Raw genomic sequence first — 24,708 nt, forward strand, 5'->3', positions numbered from 1 at the left:
CACTAGAAAACATTTACTCTTAAAAAAAAGAAGGAAAAGTCACCAAATGTGACAGGAACAAACTATGTCAGTGTGCTACAGATCCATCTTGAGCTGGCTTTGAGCTCCCTGTAAATTAAAGGGAGTTTCATACAAGGAACTCCATCCATCGCCTGAATGTTGACTCTCCTGGCAAAAATATTTCACCCAGGGAATTGGGAAAGGTAGAGGCAGGTTTTTTTAAGTGTATCTACAGTCCCAGGTTGCAGGTACAACCCTCCAACAGCTGGTTCCTTCTGCTCAGCCGGCGTGGGTGGAAATGGTGGTTATGGCTCCTGTTCTTCTGTCTGCACAAGGCACGTTGAAGTGAATTTCCCCTAGATGAAAGTTTCTTGGCAGGTAGGAGGACTGAACTATATTTTAAATTGGAATAATGAGTCTGTGACTGAATGGGGCCAGTAGAGAAAGGTTGGTACACAAGCTTTTTTTTTTTTTTTTTTTTAAGGCAAACCATCTTTATCGGTTCTGATGTTCACAGAATCATGGGTTTTGGCTCATTGACACATTTATCCAGCTTGTCCACCCTTCACAAGATCCTTTTTGTAAGGATAATATGCTTTGTGAGTGTATTATTTATAATTTGTATTGCAGGAGCAGTCCCAGATCGGCGTCTTGTTCTGCCGTAATACATGGCCTCACATCCAAGACCTTCAGTCTGGATTTTATACCTACTGAGCATCCCTTACTAAGTAGCAATTAATTAGTCCTGACAGTGCCCCAGACAGACAATTTGTACTGTCTCCTTAATAGCAGAGGGAGAAAGGGAGAGGTTGTTACTGATGAGACACGCAGCAGATGAGCACCAGAGCCAGGGACGGAAACTGCAAGTTCTCATTGTTATTGCTAATCCTCAGTGTCACAAGCCAGCGCATCACTGACATGCCGAACAGGAACACACTGGATAATTAACCCTTTTTTTTTTTTTTTTTTTTTAATTTTGGCACAGTTACAGGTGGGGTTGAAAAATGCCAGTCCCTGCAGCGAGGACCTTGCTGTCAAAGTCAGGTCTCCCCAACAAGACACACTGAGATGTTCCCTCTCCCCCTTTGCTCGCAGGGAGTTGGACTCTGCCATGCTGCGGCGGCTGGAGAAGAGGATTCTGGTGGACCTGCCCAGTAAAGAGGCACGGCAGGTGATGATCCAGCACTGGCTGCCCCCTCTGAGCAACAGCGGGGGTGTGGCGCTGAGGACAGATCTGGATTACAGCTTGCTGAGCCAGGTGGGAAGCACTGTGACAGGCACAGTGCCTGCTGGAGGCATTTCTGTGCCAGAACTGTGAAACAAGAGTTGGGACAGCACTTTGGTGTATGGCAGTTGTGACACACAGAGCTGGGGAAGGACCTCAGCTCAGTCTGAGGCTCCAAAGGGAGGCCGGCAGGACGCGGCGCTCGCTGAGCATGTCACAGGCACGTGGAAATCGCTGTTTTCGCACAGCTCCGCCTGCAAAATGGTGCATTCTGGTCCCCTCTGTTGGGCCAACTTTTCAGCCTTAAATACAGGGACACTTCCAGCAACAGCACATTTTATGGCTGTTCTCACCAAGCTGGGAGCACTTCCAATTCATCGGGGTAATAAGCAGTTAATTGTGTAGGGAAGGTTTTTCACCACTCCACTGCTGCAGGAGAAAAGAGCGTTCGACAGTGAAAAGATTCACTGGATACCCAGGCTCTCTTCATTTAGCCCTTTTGTCACATCCTGAGTTCTTCGGACACAGAACCACAGAATCCTAGAATGCTTTTGGGTTGGAAGGGACCTTAAAGATCATCCAGTTCCAACTCCCTGCCATGGGCAGAGATGCCACTCACTAGAGTAGTTTGCTCAAGGACTCGATGCCTAAATATTTTACAGTTTACCCAGTTGACTTGTTTTACATCTGTTCACGGAGAAACACTGCTCAGTTTTGGATTTATAAGTCCTAATAAGGAAATGCAGGTATTTTGTTAACAGGAAAGATGGAGATGGGCACAGAAAGGTGGGGTTTATTTGACCTACAGAAAATTGCAGTTTAAAGAGAAAATTCCCAGTGTTTTCCTTGCTCCTACAAGGTATTGTGGGCATTCAAAAGAAGAACAAGCAACATAATTTCAAGAAGAAATTATACACATAAAAATAGATAGGGGTGTGGTGCATGTCTGTGAGTATACATATACAAACAGATATTTCAGACAACAATAGACTTCACAAAGATTTTCCATAAATACACAGACAATATATATGCCTGTAAATGCCATTCCTGTCTGATTTGTGAGCTGTAATGCATCATTCTGATCCCATCACAGGAAACAGATGGATACTCTGGCTCAGACATAAAACTCGTGTGCAAGGAAGCAGCCATGAGACCAGTGAGGAAAATATTTGATGCTCTTGAAAATCACCAGCCAGGTACCTCAGCTGTGAGCAGAGAATGTGAACTGGCAAATGCTCATCTCCTGCTGTAACTCTAGGAACGATCATGTTAACCCCAGCAGGTGGAGCTCTGATATCTGCCTGGAAAAGTTCTAAACTCTACAGGTCTAAAACATCCAAATTTCTGAAAATCAGGCCTTCTTTTAAATCTGTCAGTATCTTTGCTTTCTGCATAAATACAAGGTTTTTTTCTTTATCTCACTACATTTATTCTGTTGTTTCCCTCTATTAAGTGTTGCATTAGGCGGGGACATAAAAGAATGTCTTTTGGTGATGATAACAGTATTTATTCAGTTCTCTTCTCTTTAGGTAACAGTAAGCTGCCTGTGATCCAACTGGACACGATTACAACAGCTGATTTCCTGGATGTGATCACCCACACCAAGCCATCAGCAAAGAACCTGAGCCGGAAGTACATGGCTTGGCAGAGGGAATTTGAGTCAGTCTGACAGAAAACACCCCCGAAACTTCCAGGACTTCCAAAGAGGCATGTCCTTGCTCCAAAGGATCAGGTGGTGATGGGGAAGAAGATGCTGTTGCCTCAGGGAAGAGAAAGCAGTGACAAGCATCAGAGGGAAATCTTTACTTCCAAAATTTAAGGGTGGGTGGGAGAATGGTGGTTATTCTTTATTAACCATTTTAATGACCATTCAAAAAACATTCTTCATGGAAATAATGTGATGGCAGCTCCTATGCAACAAGGCCTCCAGCCTTAATTTTATGCATAAAGATTTAAAAGATTGATTGCTTCTCAGTCTTTATTCATGACAGCTGCATTTAGGTTTGAGGTAGAACTGGAGCAGGCGGCTTAAAAACAGTCAGACAATCAGTGTAATTCTCCATTCCCAAGACTCACTAGAGCATCACAGTCAGTGTTAGCTGTACCAGCACGCTTCCTAATGAGACTTGAAACGGGTTTTCAGTGAAATTCAGGACCTTAGCAAGGCTTTGTAGATGAGGTTAGTTTGTTATCATTTCCAGCTGAGTTGAAAGCCTTGACGTGCCAAGTGTGTTACTTTCCTGTTGGTTTGGAGCATTTCCAAGGTGGAAAAGGCAAGGAATTAAGAGGGAGACTAGAAAATCAGCAGGTTTAGGTTAATTAACAAGAAACCTTATTGGTGGTTACCCACTGGTTCACAGCCAGCCATAAAACAGAATCACAGAATCCCAAGTGGCTCAGGTTGGAAGGGAACACAGTGGGTCACCTGGTCCCGCCTCCTTGTTCGAGCAGGGCCATCCCAGAGCACACGGCACAGGATTGTGCCCAGATGTTCTGGGATATCAACCAGTGAGGGAGGCTCCACACCTCTTCAGTGCTGGGTCACTGCAGAGCAAGGAAGTTCTTCCTCACGTTCAGATGGAACTTCCTGGGCATCAGTTTGTGCCTCTTCCTCTTGTCCCGTTGCTGGGCACCCCCGAGCAGAGCCTGGTCCATCCTCTGACCCCTCTCTGCAGACACTGACAGACATCAGCGAGGCTGAACAGCCCCATCTCCCTCAGCCTTCCCTCCTCACAGAGATGCTCCAGCCCCTTCATCACCTGAGTCACCCTCCAGTCACCCTCCACTGGCCCCCGTGGAGTTTTGCAGTGTTTTTGCAGTGCAGTGCACGCTGGAGGCTGCTACTGCACACACAGCCAGATGAGCAGTCAGCACTGCCACGTGTCCTGCACCCTTTGCACCACCAGTTCTAACGACTCACTCTTTCAGATCTCATTGCTGCCCTTCTCTTACCCTCCTTCCTCCTTGGCAAGACACTTCCCGTCTTAGCAGTTCTCCCGGTGTTTTCCTTGGGCTTGTGTGCATCTGCATTCCGAGTGCCAGGGCTGTGCACGCTTCCCAGCACATCCCAGGACCTCTGAGGCACTGACGGTCCCTTTTAGTTCCAGCATCACTCACGTCAGAAGTCTCCACGGGAAATGTCTTCACAGCATTTTGCTTATACTCTCCCACCTCCTGAACCTGACTCTGACCCCCTGGGCCACAGACCTCCCTTGCATCCTCCAAGCAGAAACAGGCTCAGAACTGCTGGCACAAAAACCAGATGTGTGAATTTACCCAGAACTGTACGTGACAGCGTGTGAGGGCACACAGACAATATCTAAAGATGGCTTCTGTTCCCGAGGGGTCTCTGCTCCCAGGTAACAAGTGACACCAGGAGAAACGGCCTCAAGTTGTGCCAGAGGAGGTTCAGGTTGGATATTTGGAATGATTTCTTCACTGAAGGGGCTCTCCCGCTCTGCACAGGCTGCCCAGGGCAGTGTTGGAGTCCTCATTCCTGGAGGGATTTAAAAGCCCCGTCGATGTGGCACCTGGGGACATGGGTTAGTGGTGACCTTGGCAGCGCTGGAAGAATGGATGAACTCGATGATCTTAAAGGGCTTTTCAAACCTAAACGATTCTGGGTTTGTACTGCAAAATCTGCAAAATCCATCCACGCATTCTTTCTGTAGCAGAGACTGAATGCAGTAACCACCCACCAAGGGAGGCTGCAGAGAGACGCTGTCACATGTCAGGAAATTCATTCATCACGATGATTTTGTTTAACAGGAACAAGCATGGCTCATTAACACAAAACTGTATTTTCAATAAGGTTAATACTCCAGTAATGCATAATTACAATCTAATAATTTAACACTCAGGAGCACTGTAAAACAACTGTAAAGGACTTTGATTATTAGAGTTTGCAAATAGACCAGAAAAGCCATTTACCATCATTACAAAGTTGGTTCATATTGGGGGATGCAGAGCATAGGAAAAGCATTGCATGATACAGAATTAAATTTCATTTTACAGCTCTGCTAACCAACTGTAAAAACTGGAATGTGTCCCCATGGCTCGTGAAGGATTTTTCCCATAGCATGAAAAAGAAACAAAAAAATCCCCAACAACAAAGAAATTTTGCAACTGTAGCACTAATAGGACCCTGCTGAAGCCTAATTTTAAAAAGTCGCAGTCTCTGAGGCATTTAATACCAGAGTTTTGTTTCTGTATCATTCTTTTTAATAACAGCATCTAATTAAAACATCTGTAAAATGCTGACAGTTTTTAATTTTATGTAAAATTTGAAAAACAAAGAACAGGATCTGCTGTAATGAGAGGAAAGACAGCCACAGCGGTTATTATTAAGCAATAGTGGTATTTTAATTTAAAAGTCACTTCCAAATGTGCACAATCTCTACCTTTAAGTAAGAGCTCAGTGAAATCACTACAGGCCAACTAAGGCTCTGTTACTGTTGGTATTTTCAGTGCATGCTTTCAGGATAGGTGTCACTTTCCAGACAGGGCTTTTCATCAGGTGTTTCCTGAAAACCGAAGATGAGCAGAACTCTGCCACACCCCCTGTGTGCAGTGACTGTGCTGGGCCCACAGGGAGCCTCTGCCCCTCACACCACGGGCCGGTTTCTGATGCCACACATGCATCAACTGATCTTGGGACCTTAATTTTTGAAGCAAAAATGAAGGAAATTGTGTGAAGCACACGGTTCTCTAAACCAACCAAACCCTGTCTCACAGCATACTCTTCAGGATGTGTTCCACTGCCTCTGGGAAGCTCTCACAGGTTAAGTAGGGAGCCGGGTTGATTTTGTCTTCATCTGCTGGTCGATATTTACCTGTAACAGATTAGCAAAAAGATCCATTTACCAAGCTCCTCTGAGTATCTTTTTTTTTTTTTTTTTTTTTTTTTTTTTTTTTTTTTTTTTTTTTTTTTTTTTTTTTTTTTTTGTCCCCCTGAAAATTAGAGCCTCCTCAAATCAGTACCAACTAGGTAGGAGGAATACCCCTCTGAGGTTCTCCTGCAACAAACATCCCACAAGGCTTCCCTAACATACACTAAGGATTCCTCCAGGGGCAGCTCTGGCTCTAAATTGTTGTTACTTATGCGCTGGTTCACAGTGCAGTACTGGCACTGTTCTCTCACTGACTGTTCATAGATCCATGTTGAAGGTTCTTGAAATATTAATGTTATTTTCACTTTTATAGAATCACAGAACTCCAGAATGGTTTGGGTTGGAAGGGGACCTTAAAGCTCATCTTGTTCCATCCCCTGCCATGGGCAGGGACACCTTCCACTATCCCAGGCTGCTCCAACCCCCACCCAACCCGGCCTTGGACACTTCCAGGGATCCAGGGGCAGCCACAGCTTCTCTGGGCAACCTGTGCCAGGGTCTCACCACCCTCACAGCCAAGAATTTCCTCCTCCTATCTCTAACCTGAATTTCATCCTTTTCAGTTTGAACCTATTAGTCCTTGTTCTATCACCACAGTTCCTGATGAAAAGTGCCTCTCTGAAGACTCTTCCAAGGAACAGCAGGATTTACTTCCTTTCATGTTCAACATAACAGTGTAGCACAAGCAGCTGCCACCTCAAAAAGGCCTCACCCAGTCCACGGTACCATCAGCAACATCATCAGTCCCTTCAGGTTCCTCTTTTACCCAAAGCAAAATTATGCTTATAATGACCACTGTAATTCCTAGGTGGGCTGTTACAAAGCACCAGGGCTGGCCCCAGGGCTCTCTGTGCCTTCACTCTGGGCCCAGAGGTTGCCAGTACCTGGAGTGAGATCACTGAAAGCACCACCCTCTCCTGAAATGACCGATCCGTGGACTCCTTACCTGTCCTCACCAAAATCCCACGCATGCCCGCGTCCTGGGCACCACCAACATCATCCCTGCAGTCCTGGGGCAGAACAGAGAGCAACAGGTTGGTGGGCATGGACACTGCCCCAACAACTCCTGCTTTGCACATCACTTAAAAGCCGCGACATTGAATCGAAATCTTTCAGCTGCCTGTCAGTGGAACTGTCACAGGAGTGGTTTGCTGAGTGCTTTTTGCCCCACCAAAGAGTGAGCCAAGTGAGAATCCACCCCAGGCATCACCCATTAAATCCTGTGAGTTTTCACGGAAATGTTTAGGCTGGGAATGACCTCAAAGATCGTCAAGTCCAACCGTTCCCCCCACACTGCCAAGGCCAGCACTCACCTTAACCCTAACCCATATCCCCAAGTGCCACATCACTCAGCTTTTAAACCCCTCCAGGGATGGGGACTCCACCACTGTCCTGGACAGCTGTGCCAGGGCTGGACAACCCTTTCCATGGGGAAAATTTTCCCAGTATCCAATCTAAACCTCCCCTGGCACAGCTTGAGGCTGTTTTGTCTCATCCTGTCCCTTGTTCCCTGGAAGCAGAGCCCGACACCCGCCCCTGGCTCCCCCTCCTGTCAGGGAGTTGCAGAGCCAGAAGGTCCCCCCTGAGCCTCCTTCTCTCCAGGATGAGCCCCCCCAGCTCCCTCAGCCGTTCCTGCTGCTCCAGCCCCTTCCCAAGCTCTGTTCCCTTCCCTGGACACACAAAGGGGTGATTCCAAAGGGCAGAGCCATCCCTTTGCAAGCAGTGCCCCCAGCAGAGATGAGCACTGTGTCAGCGGGCAGGTGATGAGGGTGTTGGTCCCCACGTACATCTCCGATCATGACGGCCTCCTCTGGGGCACAGCCAATCCCCCTCAGGGCTTCCAGGAAAAAGGTTTTCTCCGGCTTCCCCACCACCGTCGCTTTCGTGTCCGTCGCGTATTCCAGCCCCGTCACGAAAGGCCCAGGTCCCAAAGACAGCCCATCTTTCTTCTTGAAATACCTGGCTTTATGAATTGCTATAAGAGGAGCCCCGTCCAAAATCAACCTAGAGAATGAATGAAGGAGAAAAGTACAAAATGTTAAAGAAGTTATATTTAACAGCTGAAGGCCTCGATGGCTTTCACAGAAAGGTTTGGGTGAGAAGAGACCTTGAAGCTCATCTTGTTCCACCCCCTGCCATGGGCAGAGACACCTTCCACTATCCCAGGTTGCTCCAAGCCCCGTCCAACCCGGCCTTGGACACTTCCAGGGATCCAGGAGCAGCCACAGCTTCTCTGGGCAACCTGTGCCAGGGCCTCCCCACCCTCACATGGAAAAATTTCTCACAGGTACAGGATAAATCATTTGACTTTAACTTTGTATTGTTACATCGAAGGAATTACACTAACAGGTTTCATAGCCCACAAAGCTGTTTGATGCATTGGTGTCCCACTGGATTCCCCAGTTAACAGTGCTGTTACTGAGCCTGCCAGGGACAAAGCTGGACTGGAGCTCCTTGCTTTTCCTCACATCAGACAGAGCAGCTCCCTGCCCTGAAGGGAAGGGCAGCCTGTGCGGCTGCTGCACTGCAGGAACCCTCCTGGACCACCAAGCACAGCCACGTTACTGCAGTGCTCCCCTCCCCACGTTTCAGTGCAAACAAGAGCCCTCCAGACAGCATCTGTAAAAGCTGATATAATGACTGCCAAATGCTCCTCCTTCCACACTACACCTTCTCCTGGTACTGCAGGTAAGGACTGGATAAATGAAAATACTTCGTTTCACTTCATTGTCACAAAACACCTCCATTAAATCAATGCATTCCAAAGCAAGCTCAAACAGAAGAGAGCTGGTGCCTGTTATCTGTGAGCAGCCAGACACTGCTCACGATGGGAGGATGCCTCTAGGACACAGGAAAATTTAATTTGACAGCAGCACCACAACCACTGCATCCAGCAGTTTGCAGGGAAGATCCCACCTGAGAGAATTCTTTGAAACGTGGCGTCAAAATCCCCCGTATACAAAAAGAGAAATTTAGTCTCAGTCATTTCAAACGGTGCCTGGAGAACAGCCTTACTCTGTGCACCTCGTCTGGGGACTCATGTTGGGTTAGATTTACCTAATGTTGGGTGTCAGTGGAATAGCTGCCAACCAGGTAATTAGTCAGCCTGGGCTCTTCACAGCCAGTGCAGAGGAAAATGCACTTCTAGGGCACAGTTCAACTGTCCTATTTTGAGCACTACTAAGGGAAAAATGCCTTACAAGTGCCTCCTCCTCCCTCCAGAGCCCAGGCACCTGCACTGTAGATACCTGCATTTAATCAGATTCCCTTCAAAGTTTTGCAATCCCAGTGCAATTCCACTTGCAGTGCAAATCCCAACTGACTTAATCACCTGAGCAGTAAAGGGGAAGGAATATGGACATGGTCCAAGGCTCAGTAAGGAGAGAATGTGGCCAGTGGTTAGTATTTCCATCAGGCCAGATAGAATTGACAACAGCAAAAGTTTACCCTCGATAAGGGACTGGGGAAAACACCCAGAACAAGTCAGTGAGGTGTTACAGACCAGACAAAGCCAGTCCTAGGGCCTCTGCAGAGCCTGAAACACAGGAAAACACCAGGCAGAGCCAGGACAGGTTCCCAGAGGATGAAACCTTCCTCCTGGCTGGGAATGTGTCTGCACAAGGCAAGGGGAGCTGAAGGACTCAGCCTTGCCCAACTCTCAGCCACACCACCCAGGCAGTGGTGGGTGCACGGTGCTCAGGCAGCACACCCACTGTTACCCCTTAAATACCTCTCCCATGGGCACCAAGGCCATGCTGCACCCTCTGCCCTCCGCAGGGGACTGGATCTGGCCTTCAGCACTTTCCTTCCACCACCAGAGCTAGTGTCCAATCCCGTGCCTAATGCATAAATCCCAAATCCAGCCCGGAACAACCTCACCCACCCCCACAGGGCCAGTTCCAGGGGCATTCCCACATAACCTGGGAGCCTGGAACCCTCAAGAGACTCTCCATGCCATCACTGGTTTCTTGTTTTAAACGCCCTGATCTCCAGCCCCAGGCAGCGAATGGATTTGATTCAACAGCTAAAACACTCAGGACAGAAATATCAATAAATGAAATGATGTGAGCCCCAGGACACACAAGGGGTTAAGCTCATGCAGTTGTGAAACTGGAGTCCACTCATGACTGCACTGTAAAACTCCAAAATCAATGCCTTTGGCAACATGCACTAACGAGGCAGAGGCAGTCTGGGTCAGTATGTGTTGTTGTGACACATAATTGGCAGCAGATGAGCACAGCACTGGCCTCCCACCCCAAGGAACCTCCCTAAGATACTGCTCAGCGGTAATTCATACTCCCTCTTTGGGTTTTGTGGTTGTAAGGGCAGATCAAAGTGCTTGAGATCAGGGTTTTGACCAGATTTCAAGGTGCAAAACTGTTGTGGTAGCCACCGTCCCACAAGCAAAGAGCGGAGAGGACTCATCACATCCATCACCCAGGCTACACTCGGCAACGGGCTCACACTCAAGTCTCTACACCCTGAAGGTTTTTGGAGTTAAAAATCCAGAGTATTGGCATCAAGCTAGAACCAGAGAGAAGGAAACACAAGGCTCTGCACACACTGCTGCAGGCCTGGCTCATGGATGATGACAAGCAAATTTAGTCTGATTTACCCTTTAGTCTACGGACAAAACAAAGAGTTTTAAAAATAAGACACGCTGGATCAGCTCCATAGTTGATTCAGAAGATATTGCTGGACATCCTGCATTATGTGTGTACGTAATGATCTGCCCTAAACACTGGATTTCGTCCCTATAATATTTGGGATCTGAAGGCTGGGCTTTGAACACGGAAGCCATCTCTGCTCTTGGACAAGAGGAAATGGCCCCAAGCTGTGAGAGGGGAGGGTCAGGTTGGACATGAGGAGGAATTTCTCCCTGGAAAGGGTGGTCAGGCATTGGAAGGGGCTGCCCGGGGAGGTGGTGGAATCCCCACCCCCTGGAGGTGCCCAAGAAACGCCTGGACATGGCACTCAGTGCTCTGGGCTGGGGGAGAAGGTGAGGATCAGGCATGGGTCGGACTTGGTGATCTTGGAGGGCTTTCCCATCCTATCTGATTCTGTGACTGCTTCCCTACATCCTTGCTTTTCTGTATTTCCTCTTGAGGCATTGCTGACTTTCCCCCCCTCCCAGTCCCAGCGGTGACTGTACTTCTGCAGTTTATTTACAGACTGAAAGCTGTAAAAATGAGATTCTGGGCTGCCTGAAGCCGATGGTGACAGCCCCAAATGCACCAAGATGAGTGGCTCTCTCGCACCCTGCACAACAGTGATATTCCTACCACCCTCTTCTTCCCACAGGAGAAGGAATTCCTTGCACATGTAGAGGTTCAGAGCCCAGCACAAGACAGACAACAGACACCACCCAAAAACCCACGAGGGGCTGCCTTACCGAAATGCCCGGTTCATCATCTCGTAGTGGAAGTGCTCAGGAGCCAGTCCCACCACCACAGCATTGGGGTCATCAGTGCCTATCCCTGGAAAACCAGAACAGGACTCTGAGCGAGCAGAATTCAGTTCACACTTAGCAGCACACAGTCAGCAAGCGCATTTAATTGCTTTACAGCAAAAAATGAGCATTTTCAGACATAGAGCATCAAAGAGACTATTTTTTTATATATTTTAAGAATGAAGAAAGCACTGTGGAAAAGGTGTAGCTCTATCCAGACTCTGCAATCCTCCAGGATAAACACAGCTCTGGAGCTGAACAGTGTTAAAAACAACTGTTGAATGATTCTCTCACTGCCTCCCCTGAAATGCAGCAGACCACACAAATCCCTCTTTTAACTGAATGAAGTTATTTGAGTTTGTTATTTGATAGTCCCTCTCTACAAATATTTATCTGCTTTGTAAGACAAGCAAAGCAGGAAGACTAGCAAATTTCACCCGTTTTTTCTATTCCCTTTTGTCCCAGAAAACTTCACTGAGGGTCTAAAACCTGACTGTTGTTCCGCTATCAAATTATTTATTTGCCGTCTGGTTACGACAGCAAAGATGGGACTGCAGCAAGGCCTGGAAGTTGTGACTTGAGGTTAGTCTGGGCTCTGCTGGAAGGTCTGTTTTTTAATGTGGATTTAGTTCCCCTGAAAACAACCCCTTTGTCCTCCAACTGCTCCCGAGGAGTAGGACTGTTTTTGCATGGGAGAGCCAAATCTGAACAGAGACAGCAATGGATGCAGAGCAGCATCAACAAGAGAAAGTTTCATTAATGACACATCATCAGCTGCATCCTGCACTTGCTGGGGGTTTTGTTGCACCTTCAAAAGTACCAGAGTTGCCACGTGGATCTGTGACACCACCCAGAAGCACCTGGGTCCTTTAATCAAGAGTGGATTACACTCCTCCATCTGTGACCAGCTTTATAGAGAGACTGGCCAAGAACAGCTCAGTAGCAGCCAACAACAGGAATTTGCAGCATTCTGCACTGTACTTCTATTTTTCAAGAGCAGCACTGAATTTGAGCCAAAACCCTTGTAGCAAAAAGAAACCAAACAATCCACTCCACACCCAGGCAAACACCAAGGTACCCAAATGATCTCTCTGCCATCTTTCACAAAACTAGCATCAGCAACTGCAAAACCGACGGGAAGGTCCCCAGAACCACGGAGATTAAACTGATTTAAACACTTCCAGCGAAAGAGCTGCTGTCTCTGCTGTTTCTGACCCAAGAAAGCCTTCCTGAGAACACAGAGTATTCCTGGGGGCATATTTCTCTGCATAGGATGTTAGGTAGAGCACATCATCAGGTTTCACCGCTCTCTTGGCCTGCAGAGGCTCTTCCCCCGAACACTGATCTACCTGGAGATTACTGACTGTGGCACTAAAATTTTAACAGGAAATTTCTAGATCCTAGCGAGATTAGAACCTACTGAAATGACACAGCCAGAGGGATTTCAGTTCTGTAAGACAAGGGGCAGGGAGCAGTGATAAGCCACCACCCATATTTCTGCTGCCTAGACTTTAAATGAAAAACTGAATATAAATATATAGTTTTCCAACTCCTCAGTATGTTAAAAACACGGGTATCTTCACAACTCTTGAAACAGTGACGTGGGTCTAACTTCAGGCCCCCGCCAGATGCATGAAAACATACCATCTTCTACTCCCCCTTCTGCTGAGGGAGGGAAAGGAAAGTAGGTCTCAACCTGGTCTTAGGAAATGACAATCTAGAGATGTAGGGGTGGTGAACCTCCTGCCACCAGTGAGAGTATCCAAGCACATGAGGTGAGACCCAGATGCTCAATACAAGACAAGCAACAGTAACTACCTGGAGATTTTGAATTTAATAATAACCTGTGAAGAGAGAAACAGCCTCCTGCGTGGCCTACACACTGTTTTTTCAGCTCTTTACGAGAAAACCCTTTGTTGGAAATCAGGTATTGCACAACCTGACACATCCTTGCTATAAAAAAAAAACCCAGCACTGGTAGGTGCAATAAATCTCCAATTAACCTTCTGCTAACTACTACTGGGTTTGTTGTTTTGTTTGGGTTTTTTTTACACTGGAAATTAATGGAAAGTACCGAGTTTTACCCAAACAACCCTGAGACAAGCTCAGCTGTTTGGAGCATGGTGCTAACACCACCAAGGTTGTGGGTTTGATTCCTCTGTGGGACATTCACTTAACAGTTGGACTTGACGATCTTTGTGGATCCAACTCAGAATATTCTGTGACTCTGTTTGGAGGCCTTGTCGGCCATTTCCCACTGCTCCTTCAAGAAGCTATGACTCCAGGCTGTTTAATTTAAAAGGAGGACGGGTCTTCACGTGACAGAGAGCACTGTGCTTCCCCAGTTGTTCCCTAATTTCCCCCGTTCAGTTCGGTGAGCCCCTCACCTGTGAAGTCAGGCAGGGCCTTGTCGTCCACCAGGAGCAGAGGCCGCACGTGTTTCTGCTCCAGGAGGTTCCTGGCTGCTGTCAGGGACGTGAAGATCTCGTTCTCTGCAATGTCAAAGCCCAGCCTCGTCAGCCTCTCCAGCAGGTCCCTCTTGCTCTCCTTGGTGGTGTTGGTCACGAACCGGATGGCGACAGGGGCACTGCGCAGCCTGTGGGGGAAACAGCACGCCCAGAGTGGCCAGCAATCCTCCTGTTTGCACACCTGTGCCTCTCTGGGGGGCTAAAAATGTACCACCTGTGGCTGCAGAGGAAAACACCACAGCACTGGTGCCACACAAGAACTCACGTGGGGTGGAGGGCAGCGTGAAACAGCAAGAATTTCAGCTGCCAGGGCAAAAACAGGTCTTCCCCCAACTCCATTCCCCCTTCTCCCCCGAAAATTCCAGAGGAAAGTGGTGATTCCAAGCCCCACCTCCACAGCAGTGGCAAACACATCCGTGATCAACAACTGGTTTGAAAAGCCTTTTAGTTCAAACTGGATAACAAATAAGCGAGCCCCAGAGTTTTGATCAACAGCACCCCCGAACCACAAATAAACAAACCAAAGACGCTTGCTGCTAAATTCATAAACTGAACTCCACGTGGTGGGTGAATTCCCAGCAGCTGTGGCTCACTCTGAGGTGTAGGAAGCTCCAGGGAGCCTGTGTTACCTCGATGGTGGTTTAATGTCAGCTTTTGCAGCCATTTCTCCCCTTCCTCGGGAACACCAGGACCACATAAACCCACGTTATTGCCCTGCGCTGACAGTACGTGCTACCAAACAGTCAAATAATTGGAAGTGACAGTTTCAACAGCATTCCCTTTAATTATTCCCCCACCATCCCTTTCTCTGTTGCTATAGGAACAAACGCTGGCACTAGGACTGCATGGAGAACATCAGAATAAAGTTGGTCAGTGCTGGAGACTCTGCCTGCACCCGCCACTTGTTTGTCGGATACACTGGCCCTGCACAGGTATGAGCTGATAAAACAGCCCCCTGGTTGGTACTAAAATAAAAATCGATACTATTTTTTCCTGTGGACCTCAACACTGAGAAGAAACCCTAAAAAGTGGCACCTCTCCATTTGTTCCAACGTCAGTCATTCCAGCTTCTCTTTAGGAAGGACAGTGACATGAATTAGCAGGAAAAGAGCATGAGAAACGAATTTTTTTTTCAACCCTCTAAGGAAAAAGACCCGAGTCTTAAGGTGTCCTCCCTCATTCACCACAACAGTATATATCACTCTGTGGCTTTTCCTCACCCATTGCAAAATGTCTTCTCCAGGAAAACAGTGCTGTAACACAGTACAAATACTCCTGGGATTGCGCATCCTATTTCACCACTGATTTGGTCAGATTAAACAATTTTGTTATGCCTCAGTTTCTTCAGGCACCCTTTCATCACAAGAGCAAGAGGAATTTAATCCTCCCTTTTATTAATATATTGAAATTCCTACAGAAGATGATGAGCTGTAGTATCAAACCTTTCTGAAACTAAAAAATTACTAGGTTGTTTACCTAGAAGAAAGGAACTTTAAAAATAATAATAATAATAATAATAATAATAATAATAATAATAATAATAATAATAAAGAAAAGTCTTGTCTGAATGAAATGAGAACTCTGCAGATCTTGCCCTGCTCAAGAGCCCAAGCTTTTCTGCTATTCCATTTTAGCTCAGCACAGATCTAAGGGCTCTGACACAGGATCAGGCTCCTGTGGTTACACAAAACCTCGAAGAACCAGCTCAGCTGAAGTGATTTTGTGTAAGTGGGGTAATTTCAGGTGAACTCAGCCACTCTCATCTTTGGCTAAGGCTGTAGTCAGATGTGAATTAGCAGAAACACCTCGAATACTGAGGTTTTTCTATCTGGAAAAGGCTTAGAAAACACAGAGAGCCACTCAGGAAAGCTGAATTTTCTGAGTTGCCTTGGAATTAACGCAGGTGTAAATAAAAGCAGAATTTGGCCGAGTCTTTGCTCACCACAACAGCGTGAACAGGGCAGAAGCTCCAGGCTCACCTGCAGAAGAGACTCTTGTGCAAACAGCACTGACACAACCTGCCAGAGGAAATTAAAAAAACAAACAAACAAAAAAAAACCAAACGAACAAGAAAACGAGAGGTAAAACTTGCCTTTTGAGAGCCTCCTGGGCGCCTGGCACAGCCGAGTCCTCCACGTGAAGTGTTCCATTGAGATCCACCAGGACGGCTTTGAGCGCCCGCCGCGCTGCCATCGCCCCTCCCCTGGGGACACGGGAGAACAAATGAAACCACAGACTGGCTCAGAGACAATGGGCAATAAAATCGAGGAGCTCAGTTAAGCGCCTCATTTGTGCCAAGCCCGGTATTACTAACAACATTACTCGCAGCGCTGAATGGGCCCCTTTAGACTGGGGGGGGGGGGGAATAAGAGGCGGCGTTAAACAAACAAACAAATAAACAAACAAACAAACCAAACAACAAAACAACCAGAAACACAACATAATTGATGGGGTGGTGGTTTTTTTTTCTCCCAAAGACTCTATATATGGAAATCAGGTGCTGTTTGGTTTTTTAAGTGCCTTTATTTGTGCAGTCAAAAGGGAAAAAAAAAAAAATAAAAATTCTCTGAACAGCTCAAGAGCGTTGGGAAGAGGATCATTAGGTCTGGTATTGCTGGTTCAAGGCCTCAGCAAGCACACTGCAGCAAGTCCCACCTACGCCCCACGGCACTGCTGAAGTGAAAATAAATACCCAGTGCTCTGGTTGTAAAGCTAAAAACGCTCCCCCAAAGTGGATATCGCTTATTTTTACTTTTGTAAGCAAGATCGAGGGTGATCCAGCCCAAACCACGGCTCGGGAGCCCTGACTTGGAGGCTGTTTGGTGGTGACAGGGTGGAACTTGCAGGTTTTTAGACCCATCAGCATGGCCAAGTCCAACTCCTGGCCCTGCATAGGACACTCCAAGAATTATTTCTTTTTCTATTATTATTATCATCATTATCATTATTTAATATAATTTACTGTTATTTTATCTTTTCCCTTCCAATAAGATTATTAGTCATAGTTATTGCTTTATTTTAAAATTACTGTTATTGTATTATCTTTCACCCCAGATCCCCATGGGTTCTCCTGTTCAAAGGGCATTTACCTAGAAAATATGCAAGTTGTCTGCAGATGAGCCAGCTTTCAGCACAGCCTAATTTCAAGGATATCACTCACAGCCTGGCAAGGAAGTCCCAGAAAAAAACCTCCAGAACCTCAGTTTTCGCAGCCCTAATCGCAGCCCTAAGAAAACTCACCTGGTCAGGACAAAGGGACTCCCCCCAGCCCAGCTCCCTCATGGTCAGGGCTTGTACATACCCAGCACCCCAAAGGGCTGCTCCCTGTTCTCTCAAAGGGGACAGCCAGCCAGGTTTTTTTTACAGTGAGCTTCTGGGTCACACAAAAAGGTACAAGAGACTCAGGCCATACTAAGAGCCAGCATTTGAAGGGTAAAGGCATGGGGGAAGGAAACAGCAGCCACCTGGGTACAATCCACTCTTCAGAAACAACTCCTTCTCCTCATGTGAGCTGCAAACGCTGCCTTTTGCTCCAAAAGCAAGTCCTGCTGAGCCGTTTCTTAGAGAATATTCAATACAGACACACACACACACACTCCTGTTCATTAGGAACTGCTTTCCAACAGGAACTGCTGGAAAGGCTGAGAGAACTGGGATTGTTCAGCCTAGGGAAGAGAAGCTTCGGGGTGACCTAATTGTGGCCCGGAGGGGAGCCAACAAGAAACATGGAAAGAGACAATTTCCAAGGGCCTGGAGGGACAGGACAAGGGGGAATGGCTTCCCACTGCCACAGGGCAGGGTTAGATGGGATATTGGGGAGGAATGTGAGGGTGGTGAGGCCCTGGCACAGGTTGCCCAGAGAAGCTGTGGCTGCCCCAGGATCCCTGGAAGTGTCCAAGGCCAGGTTGGATGAGACTTGGAGCAACCTGGGCTAGTGGAAGGTGTCCCTGCCCACGGCAGGGGGTGGAATGGATGAACTTTAGGGTCCCTTCCACCCCAAACCACTCCGTGAATCTGTGATCTGTCACCGCTAGCGAGGGAATCATGATCGTTGTGTTGAGCTGTTTTGGTTACAGACGACATGTTACATGTTTGTACTCCTAAAACACACACAGAATAGTCAGCACCATGGTTAGAACCTGCCTGAATAAATCTAAATTTCCCTCAGCGTCACCTTTGCAGACGGTTTCATCAGCGATCACGTGAAGTTGATGTCCCAGCTACAAGACACACAAACACACAAACACACAAAGAAAACTCCTGAGACCCTGCTTTCCTTTTTCCAGCTGATTCTCTGCAGTAAGAAAATAAATGAAAAAGCCTCTTTTACAGTGTTCTCTGTTGCTACGAAGGGCCAAAGTTAAACGCTTATGATACAAAGCTGGCATCAGAGCTCCTAGAGGAGCCTCGTCAGCTCCATGGGGAAAGGGGGCACCCCAAGAATAAATAATTCTTGTCGTTCCTCTACTGTTATTGCTAGAAATATATTTATTTATTTTATAGCTACTTTATTTTTAATTACTGTTTTTTCACTATCTTTTACCCTAGATCTCCGTGGGTTCTCCTGTTCACAGGGTATTTATCCAGAAAACAAGCAGTTATTTGGAGAGCCAGTTTTCAGCACAGCCTAATTCCAAGGATAACGCTCATGGCCTGGCAAAAGAAGTCCTAAAACACCCCAGAACCTCATTTTTCACCACCTTATCCCAACGAAAACTCACCTGGTCAGGGCAAAGGCACCCACCGGCCCAGCTCTGGGACAAGGACACGAGGGACACAAGGCGCGACCTAAGGGAAAGAGGGGTATATCATACAATTATATACATGATTATATAAGTGGGAGGGATGCCGAGGGCACAGGCGTGTCCCCGCCGCCCCACACAACACCCGTGAGCACCCCCGCCCCAGAAGATGGTACCGCCTCTCCCCGCCAGCGCACAACGGGCAGGCGGGCCGGCCCATTCTTCACCGGGGGAGTCCCGAGCGCGGCGGACTCCCCTCTTCGTGCCGCGGATGGTTCCACCCGCCCATTGGCGGCCCAAGGGCGGCGGGCGCGCCCACTCTGAGGAGGGGGGGAAACGGCGCGAACCTCCCCCCCCTCCCGGAACTGACCCGGTCCCGCCGCCGCCGCCGCGCTCGGCCCCACACGCCGCGGGGCCTCGGGAGCCGGAGCCACCCTGCCCAGCGCCGGGGCCGCCCGCGGCCGGCACGGCGTGTAAAAATTATAATGCGACTGTTACTGCTGTAAATAAACACCGACCGAGGCCCTCAGGGAGCGCTGTCGCCGGTCGGCCCCTGGCAGTCGCGACAGGCAGCGCGGCGGGCAGCCCTTGGGGGCCTGAGGGCCCGGGCCGCCTTACAATATGGATGTTTTTATAAATTATATAAATTACATTAATTGCATCAATTATGGACATTACACCCGTATTATTATACCCAATGCCTATCTTTTTTTATCCGATGTCCTGTTTATATTCATATCCTATGTGGATACGACAGTAAATTATATAAATGTTATCCTACATGGATATGATAATAAATTACATAAGTTATATCCATTATCTCCTATATGGATACGACCACACCCATATCCATACACTATGGATATCCATAACTCTATTATCAACACATCCATAATCCATATGTTATGGATATTTTATAACCCATATATTATGGATATATTTCATCCTATATGGATATAACATACAATAATGTACCCATGTACGGATACTATGATTATATACAATTGCATATAATACATAAAATATTATTATGCCTATACATGGATATATCTATAACCATAATAACATATATAAAGTACTATATGCTTTATATTTATATAAAAGCTCTCTATATACTTATATGTATGCTGGTTCATGTTTTATATATTCCATACATATGTGGAAGAAATTCTTCTAAGTATATTATATAAATCTAGATATTATATATAGTTGTATCCATAATATATCCATAATAACTAATCCACTTTTTATATCCTTAGATGGATATTATGATTATATATAATAACATGGGGGAGCTTTACGCCAGGGGGGAAACTTCATTTTGCATATTCCTGTTCTTTACAGAACTCCAGCTGGGGCTGCACACACTGCAACTTCACCCCTTCTGGAAGGACAAGAAGATGGGGGAAATCAGCTTTTACTGGTTTTTAAACCTGTTTCTTGTCACATTTTTTAGTATTTTTTATTGTCACATTTTAGTATTTTAACAGTCAATAGATACAAAAATTAAACGATACACAACCTGCGCCTCAAATCACTCAGCACTCCAATGAAACAGCAGTGGGAACATCAACCACTGCTTTTCTTTACAAAGATTTTACAGCAACACAAAACGTTTTATCATTTTGATCCACTTTTTTATCAGTTCCACATACAGGCTGCCCGTTTTCCGTGAAAGACAGGTATATATTAAAAAAACTGAGACAGCCTGTACCCTCTTCACCTCTGAATTACACGAAGATTATATTAAAGAAATGCTTTCTAACAGATCCACCTACTTCTGAACTCAAAAGATCGTCCTCTGCCTCAGGCCAGCGTTGCCACGGCTCATCAGGTTTGCTACATAAACCAAAATACAGCTTCACAGTCAAGAGATACTTGTATCACAGGGATGAGGGGGAAAAAAGTAAGTATTTCCTGTGACAACAGTAACTCTGATATCTGCAACAGGATGAAGACAGATTTGAGATTAATCCCCACTGTACACAGGTAGAAAGTGAGTTAGGAAAGAGAGTGTTCAACTTAGAAATTCAGAATTTATTTACAAAAGTCACTAAATAAAAGAAGGAAACAAAACAAAACTCTCCTCCTGGATATATTTTACTCTGACAAAACACTGCAACTGAAAGATGTTTAAATGCATTCACACATTTTACAGATTCATCTTCATGTACAACAGCGTATTCTTTAGTCATCAAGGCATCAGGAGATTACAAACTAAGCTGCCAGGTTTCCCCTTGGCATCCCCTCGTTAAAATTAAGGTAAAACACTTTAGCAGAGAAACAGACACGAGAATTCTAACTTTTCTGAAAAGGTACACGAGAATGTGCCCTCTTTAATTCAGAGATAACTCAGCAGACGAATTGAAACCTGTACCAAAGCAATTATCAATATTCTCTGCGACAGAACTGCAAGGTCATTTCCACAGTTTCACTTTCAAAGCTGTTAATTTAACAAATGAAGATGGAGGGTGGGGGGAGGAGCAGTAACAGAAAAGGTTGCAAATTGAGGGGGGTTTTAAACAAAGAACTGTATTTGAAAAGGGCATCATATTCCCCCTCTCCCATGGTATTTCCCCTCCTCCCACATTTCCCAGGAATCACAGAATAGAAATGGTTCCCCAGGAATCGCAGAATAGAAATGGTTCCCCAATTCGACCACACTAATTACCACGAAGAAAAAAACTTTAAACCACATTTAAAAAACTAATACCCCTTGACAGAAGAGTAACAAATGCTAATCACTAATATCCCCTGCTAGGCTAAATTAATACAGAGTCGCCCAGCTTCAGGTACAGAATTTTTTTTCTTTTTTTTTTTTTTCTTTTTTTTTTTTTTTGCACAGCAATTGCATTTATTTTCAAATGACTTCACCATCAGCATGAACTACTGAAGAGATCTGAAGAGAAAAATCCTGTTCTCAATCAAACCAGGAAAATTCAACTTTCAATGTGAGCCAGAATGAGAACTTTAACCCAGCTGGTTTTATCTCCATATCACAGCTGGACTTCAATCCCCTATAACATGAACTTGAATTCTCGATAACGTGTTTTCAGAGCCTAGTTCACATTCCATGAAATAGTGCTGTGGTAGTAATTGAAATTAAAAAAAAAGAAAAAAAAAAAAAAAGAAAAAAAAAAGCCACACCAAAACACTGTTGTTTTCCTCAATTTAAAAACAAATTGGAAAGCGTACTGAAGGAAATTCATCCCTGAGTAACGAGACACTTACAAACTGCATCCTATATTAACAGTCACTGCAGTATTTTATGACATCAACACTATGAACAGGCAGCAACAGAACTTGTCACAGTCCAACATATTTGCAGCATTGTTGAATTGATCCCCGTGATCTTGGTTAGTGAAACTGAAAGGGAACATTGGGAAATAGGATGAATAGAAATAGTGTCTTTATTATTTTAAGTTGGAGGTCGAATTGGGAGCTAAACTGTGCTGGATGCCAGAAAACTCAGAGCAGTGATGGTCAGCAACTGGCTTCTTTGGATGTCCAGAGGATTTTCACCAGGTGTCTTCAGCCAAACAAAAGGAGGAGGACGATTGTAATGGAGTTCAGTGCTATTAATGGCACTGCAGAGGGAAAAAGAAAAGACCAGTTGTGAAATCCTTCCTTTCCACGTCACTAAATGACAGAACTTCAGAGAATACCTTGGGAGAAGGAGCAGAGTTCCATCAAAGATCCAAAAAAATCAATGAAATTTTCCTGTGCAAAATTAGGACCAGTGGAAGGAGCTAGGCTCAAAGCCCAAGATACTAAAAATTACTAGGAAATAACAGCAGAAATATTCTTCTATGGCCTGTTTTAACTTTAACCCAGAGACTTGAGTTCTGTTTTAACTTTAACCCAAATAACTCTTTCTCCAAATGAAATTAAACCATCTCAAAGTCAGTTTCTGTCCTTGGCTTTACTGTGATTTAGAATAAATTTTTTGTTTGGTTGGTTTTTTTGTTTTGTTTTGTTTTTTTTTACTCAGTAGTCGGCCTGACAGGTAAGATTTCTTACTTCTTCTCTATCATCACATAAAAAAAGAATTTTTGTGTGCTTTGTAACAAAAAACTATCAATAACTGACAAATAAAGCAAATTTCCCCCCCCCAGTCTTCTGGGGCACTTAAGCCTGGCTTACCTTTCAGAATCTATAAAATTACGTTTCCCTCACCAGGCACTTGCCATAAAACTGAATTTAGACAAGGTGAAGCTAATTGCACCCTCTGATTGAGCACGGAGCTCCCCCCAGCTCCCAGACTCCAAGGAAAGACAAAACTCAGAATAGTAACAACAAACATCAAGATGATGATGATGATGATGATGATGATGATGATGATAATAATAATAATAATGTGATCTCCTTACCTCTCATAACAGTTCGTACTGATCGAATAAGGTTCATGAGCTGTGCTTTAATTCCTGGTTCCTCTCCAAATCCTCCAATCCCTTGGTCGGTTCCCCAGCCAACTGTGTCACATAAAAACAGGCTAACACTTTAGGAGAAAAAATAACTCAAACCCATGAAACAAATATTGTAACATTAATGAGCAATCCATCCTGAATATGGTTTACACTAGCACTGAAAAGCAAACCACCAATTAGCTTTATTTCATGATCAGATTTTCATAGAATAGACTGAACACCGTTAAACCTGATGTTAAGCAATGATAGATCCACGTTCCTTAAAGGACAACCTCAACTTTTCAACACACTACTAATCCCCAAGTGCCCAGAGAAACACCAGAATTCATTCGGGCTTTAAAAAGATAGCTGCCAAAATGAACCCAAACCAACCACAAACTGTTCACAGGTCTGAAAATAAAGCAGCAAATAACTGCACATGGGTGTGAAGTGATGAGGCCTCGGTGCCGAGAAAGATGCTACACGACAGAAAAACAGCCAGCACAGCTTCAAAAGTCAGGATGACGACTTTGTAACCGCTATTAAAAAAAAAGAGAGAACTTTTGGGGAAAAAAAATGGGAACTTTTCCAAGCGGGACCGAAGTCCTGAAGGCTTACAAAGCTCTCCAAGGGAGTCCCGACCCTCTGCAGGGAGGCACAGCTATAGGATCAGGGAGGTGACCAGGGATTCCTGAGACCTGCTGGGCACAGCCCTTACCATTTGGGGGGCGAGTGGGGCATGGAGCCTTTCAGTATTCCAGTTCCAATGCCCAATCTGCAAGTTCCTGTTCTCTAGGGACAATTTCTGCAGAATTTACCCCCCCTTCTTGTCTCCCTCGTCCAGTCGGCACCTGTATGAGGGTGGTGTGTCCCTTCCCTCATCTGCCTCGCCAGGTGCTGCTTCACACCTGGATAAGCTCGGAGCTATTCCCAAGTCTCCCAAGGCCGACAAGTGGCTTCACCCACCCCCTTAATCCCCACATCCCCCTTTTCCCGCAGCTGCTGCTCATCAAAAAAGCAAAAGGAAGCCCCAAACCCACACCGAGCAGATCCCTCGTAGCGATTCCAACTGGGGAACGGGAGGATGGGATCACCCTTTGCACGCTCCTGCCAAAAATCCCAGCTCAGCCTGACGTGGGGAAAAGTCAGGATTCTCCAGATCAGGGAACTGGATCACTGGTAATTTTTTTCCCATGGCCTTGCAGATCTGTGATGGATTTTCTATGTTTTGCAGGAGGCTGAAGGACAAGGATGCCCAACCCTGGGGACCCCGCGGGCTGAGAAGCGCCATCTCATCAAAAACCCAGGCGCGGCGAGAGGAAGGAAAACCTTTGCACGACACCAAACATCCCGACGGGCGTGGAACAGGGCAGGAGAGGGCAGGGAAAAAACACAATTACGGGGGAAAAAAAAAATAATAAAAAAAAAGATAAATAAGAGAGAGAGAAAGAGAGAGGGGGTAGCGAGAGAGCGAGAGGGAGAGAGACAAAGCTACGACGGGAGCGGCCGGGAACCCATCCCCAAATCCC

The 24,708-nt window shown here is 46.0% G+C and overlaps 3 protein-coding genes across 11 annotated transcripts in view; 1 reads left to right on the plus strand and 2 right to left on the minus strand.

Moving 5' to 3' along the window:
• Window positions 1-3,166, plus strand: part of KATNAL2 (katanin catalytic subunit A1 like 2) — a 29,601-nt gene extending 26,435 nt beyond the window's left edge. For all 6 annotated transcript variants that reach the window (XM_027885696.1, XM_027885713.1, XM_027885705.1 and 3 more), the window contains exons 14-16: window positions 1,096-1,258; window positions 2,319-2,421; window positions 2,755-3,166. In XM_027885696.1, coding sequence (XP_027741497.1) covers window positions 1,096-1,258; window positions 2,319-2,421; window positions 2,755-2,894 — 406 coding nt within the window. In that variant the 3' untranslated portion in view covers window positions 2,895-3,166. The remainder of the gene's footprint in view (window positions 1-1,095; window positions 1,259-2,318; window positions 2,422-2,754) is intronic.
• A 1,838-nt stretch (window positions 3,167-5,004) lies between these two features.
• On the minus strand, window positions 5,005-19,068 carry HDHD2 (haloacid dehalogenase like hydrolase domain containing 2). Of its 4 annotated transcripts, XM_027885748.1 has the most exons (9): window positions 18,950-19,068; window positions 18,753-18,819; window positions 17,496-17,629; window positions 16,124-16,234; window positions 13,951-14,159; window positions 11,507-11,591; window positions 7,902-8,118; window positions 7,061-7,124; window positions 5,005-6,057 (listed from the first exon to the last, which is right to left on the minus strand). In XM_027885748.1, exons 4-9 carry the CDS (start codon window positions 16,222-16,224, stop codon window positions 5,954-5,956), a joined length of 780 nt encoding a protein of 259 aa, XP_027741549.1. In that variant the 5' UTR covers window positions 16,225-16,234; window positions 17,496-17,629; window positions 18,753-18,819; window positions 18,950-19,068; the 3' UTR covers window positions 5,005-5,953. The 4 variants fall into 4 exon arrangements, with proteins under 4 accessions (XP_027741549.1, XP_027741563.1, XP_027741556.1 ...); XM_027885762.1 differs by lacking the exon at window positions 17,496-17,629; XM_027885755.1 differs by lacking the exon at window positions 18,950-19,068 and having other exon boundaries at window positions 18,753-18,909.
• Window positions 19,069-21,608: 2,540 nt separating this feature from the next.
• IER3IP1 (immediate early response 3 interacting protein 1) lies at window positions 21,609-23,920 on the minus strand. The gene is made up of 3 exons (XM_027885841.1): window positions 23,898-23,920; window positions 23,144-23,271; window positions 21,609-22,360 (listed from the first exon to the last, which is right to left on the minus strand). The coding sequence occupies exons 1-3, from the start codon at window positions 23,918-23,920 to the stop codon at window positions 22,305-22,307; spliced, it is 207 nt and encodes a 68-aa protein (XP_027741642.1). The 3' UTR covers window positions 21,609-22,304.
• Window positions 23,921-24,708: the final 788 nt, after the last annotated feature.

This window comes from Empidonax traillii, unplaced genomic scaffold (assembly GCF_003031625.1).
Source record: "Empidonax traillii isolate 1590-97213 ecotype Southwest subspecies unplaced genomic scaffold, ASM303162v1 scaffold10:size5872457, whole genome shotgun sequence".
In the NCBI taxonomy this organism is placed as follows: domain Eukaryota; kingdom Metazoa; phylum Chordata; class Aves; order Passeriformes; family Tyrannidae; genus Empidonax; species Empidonax traillii.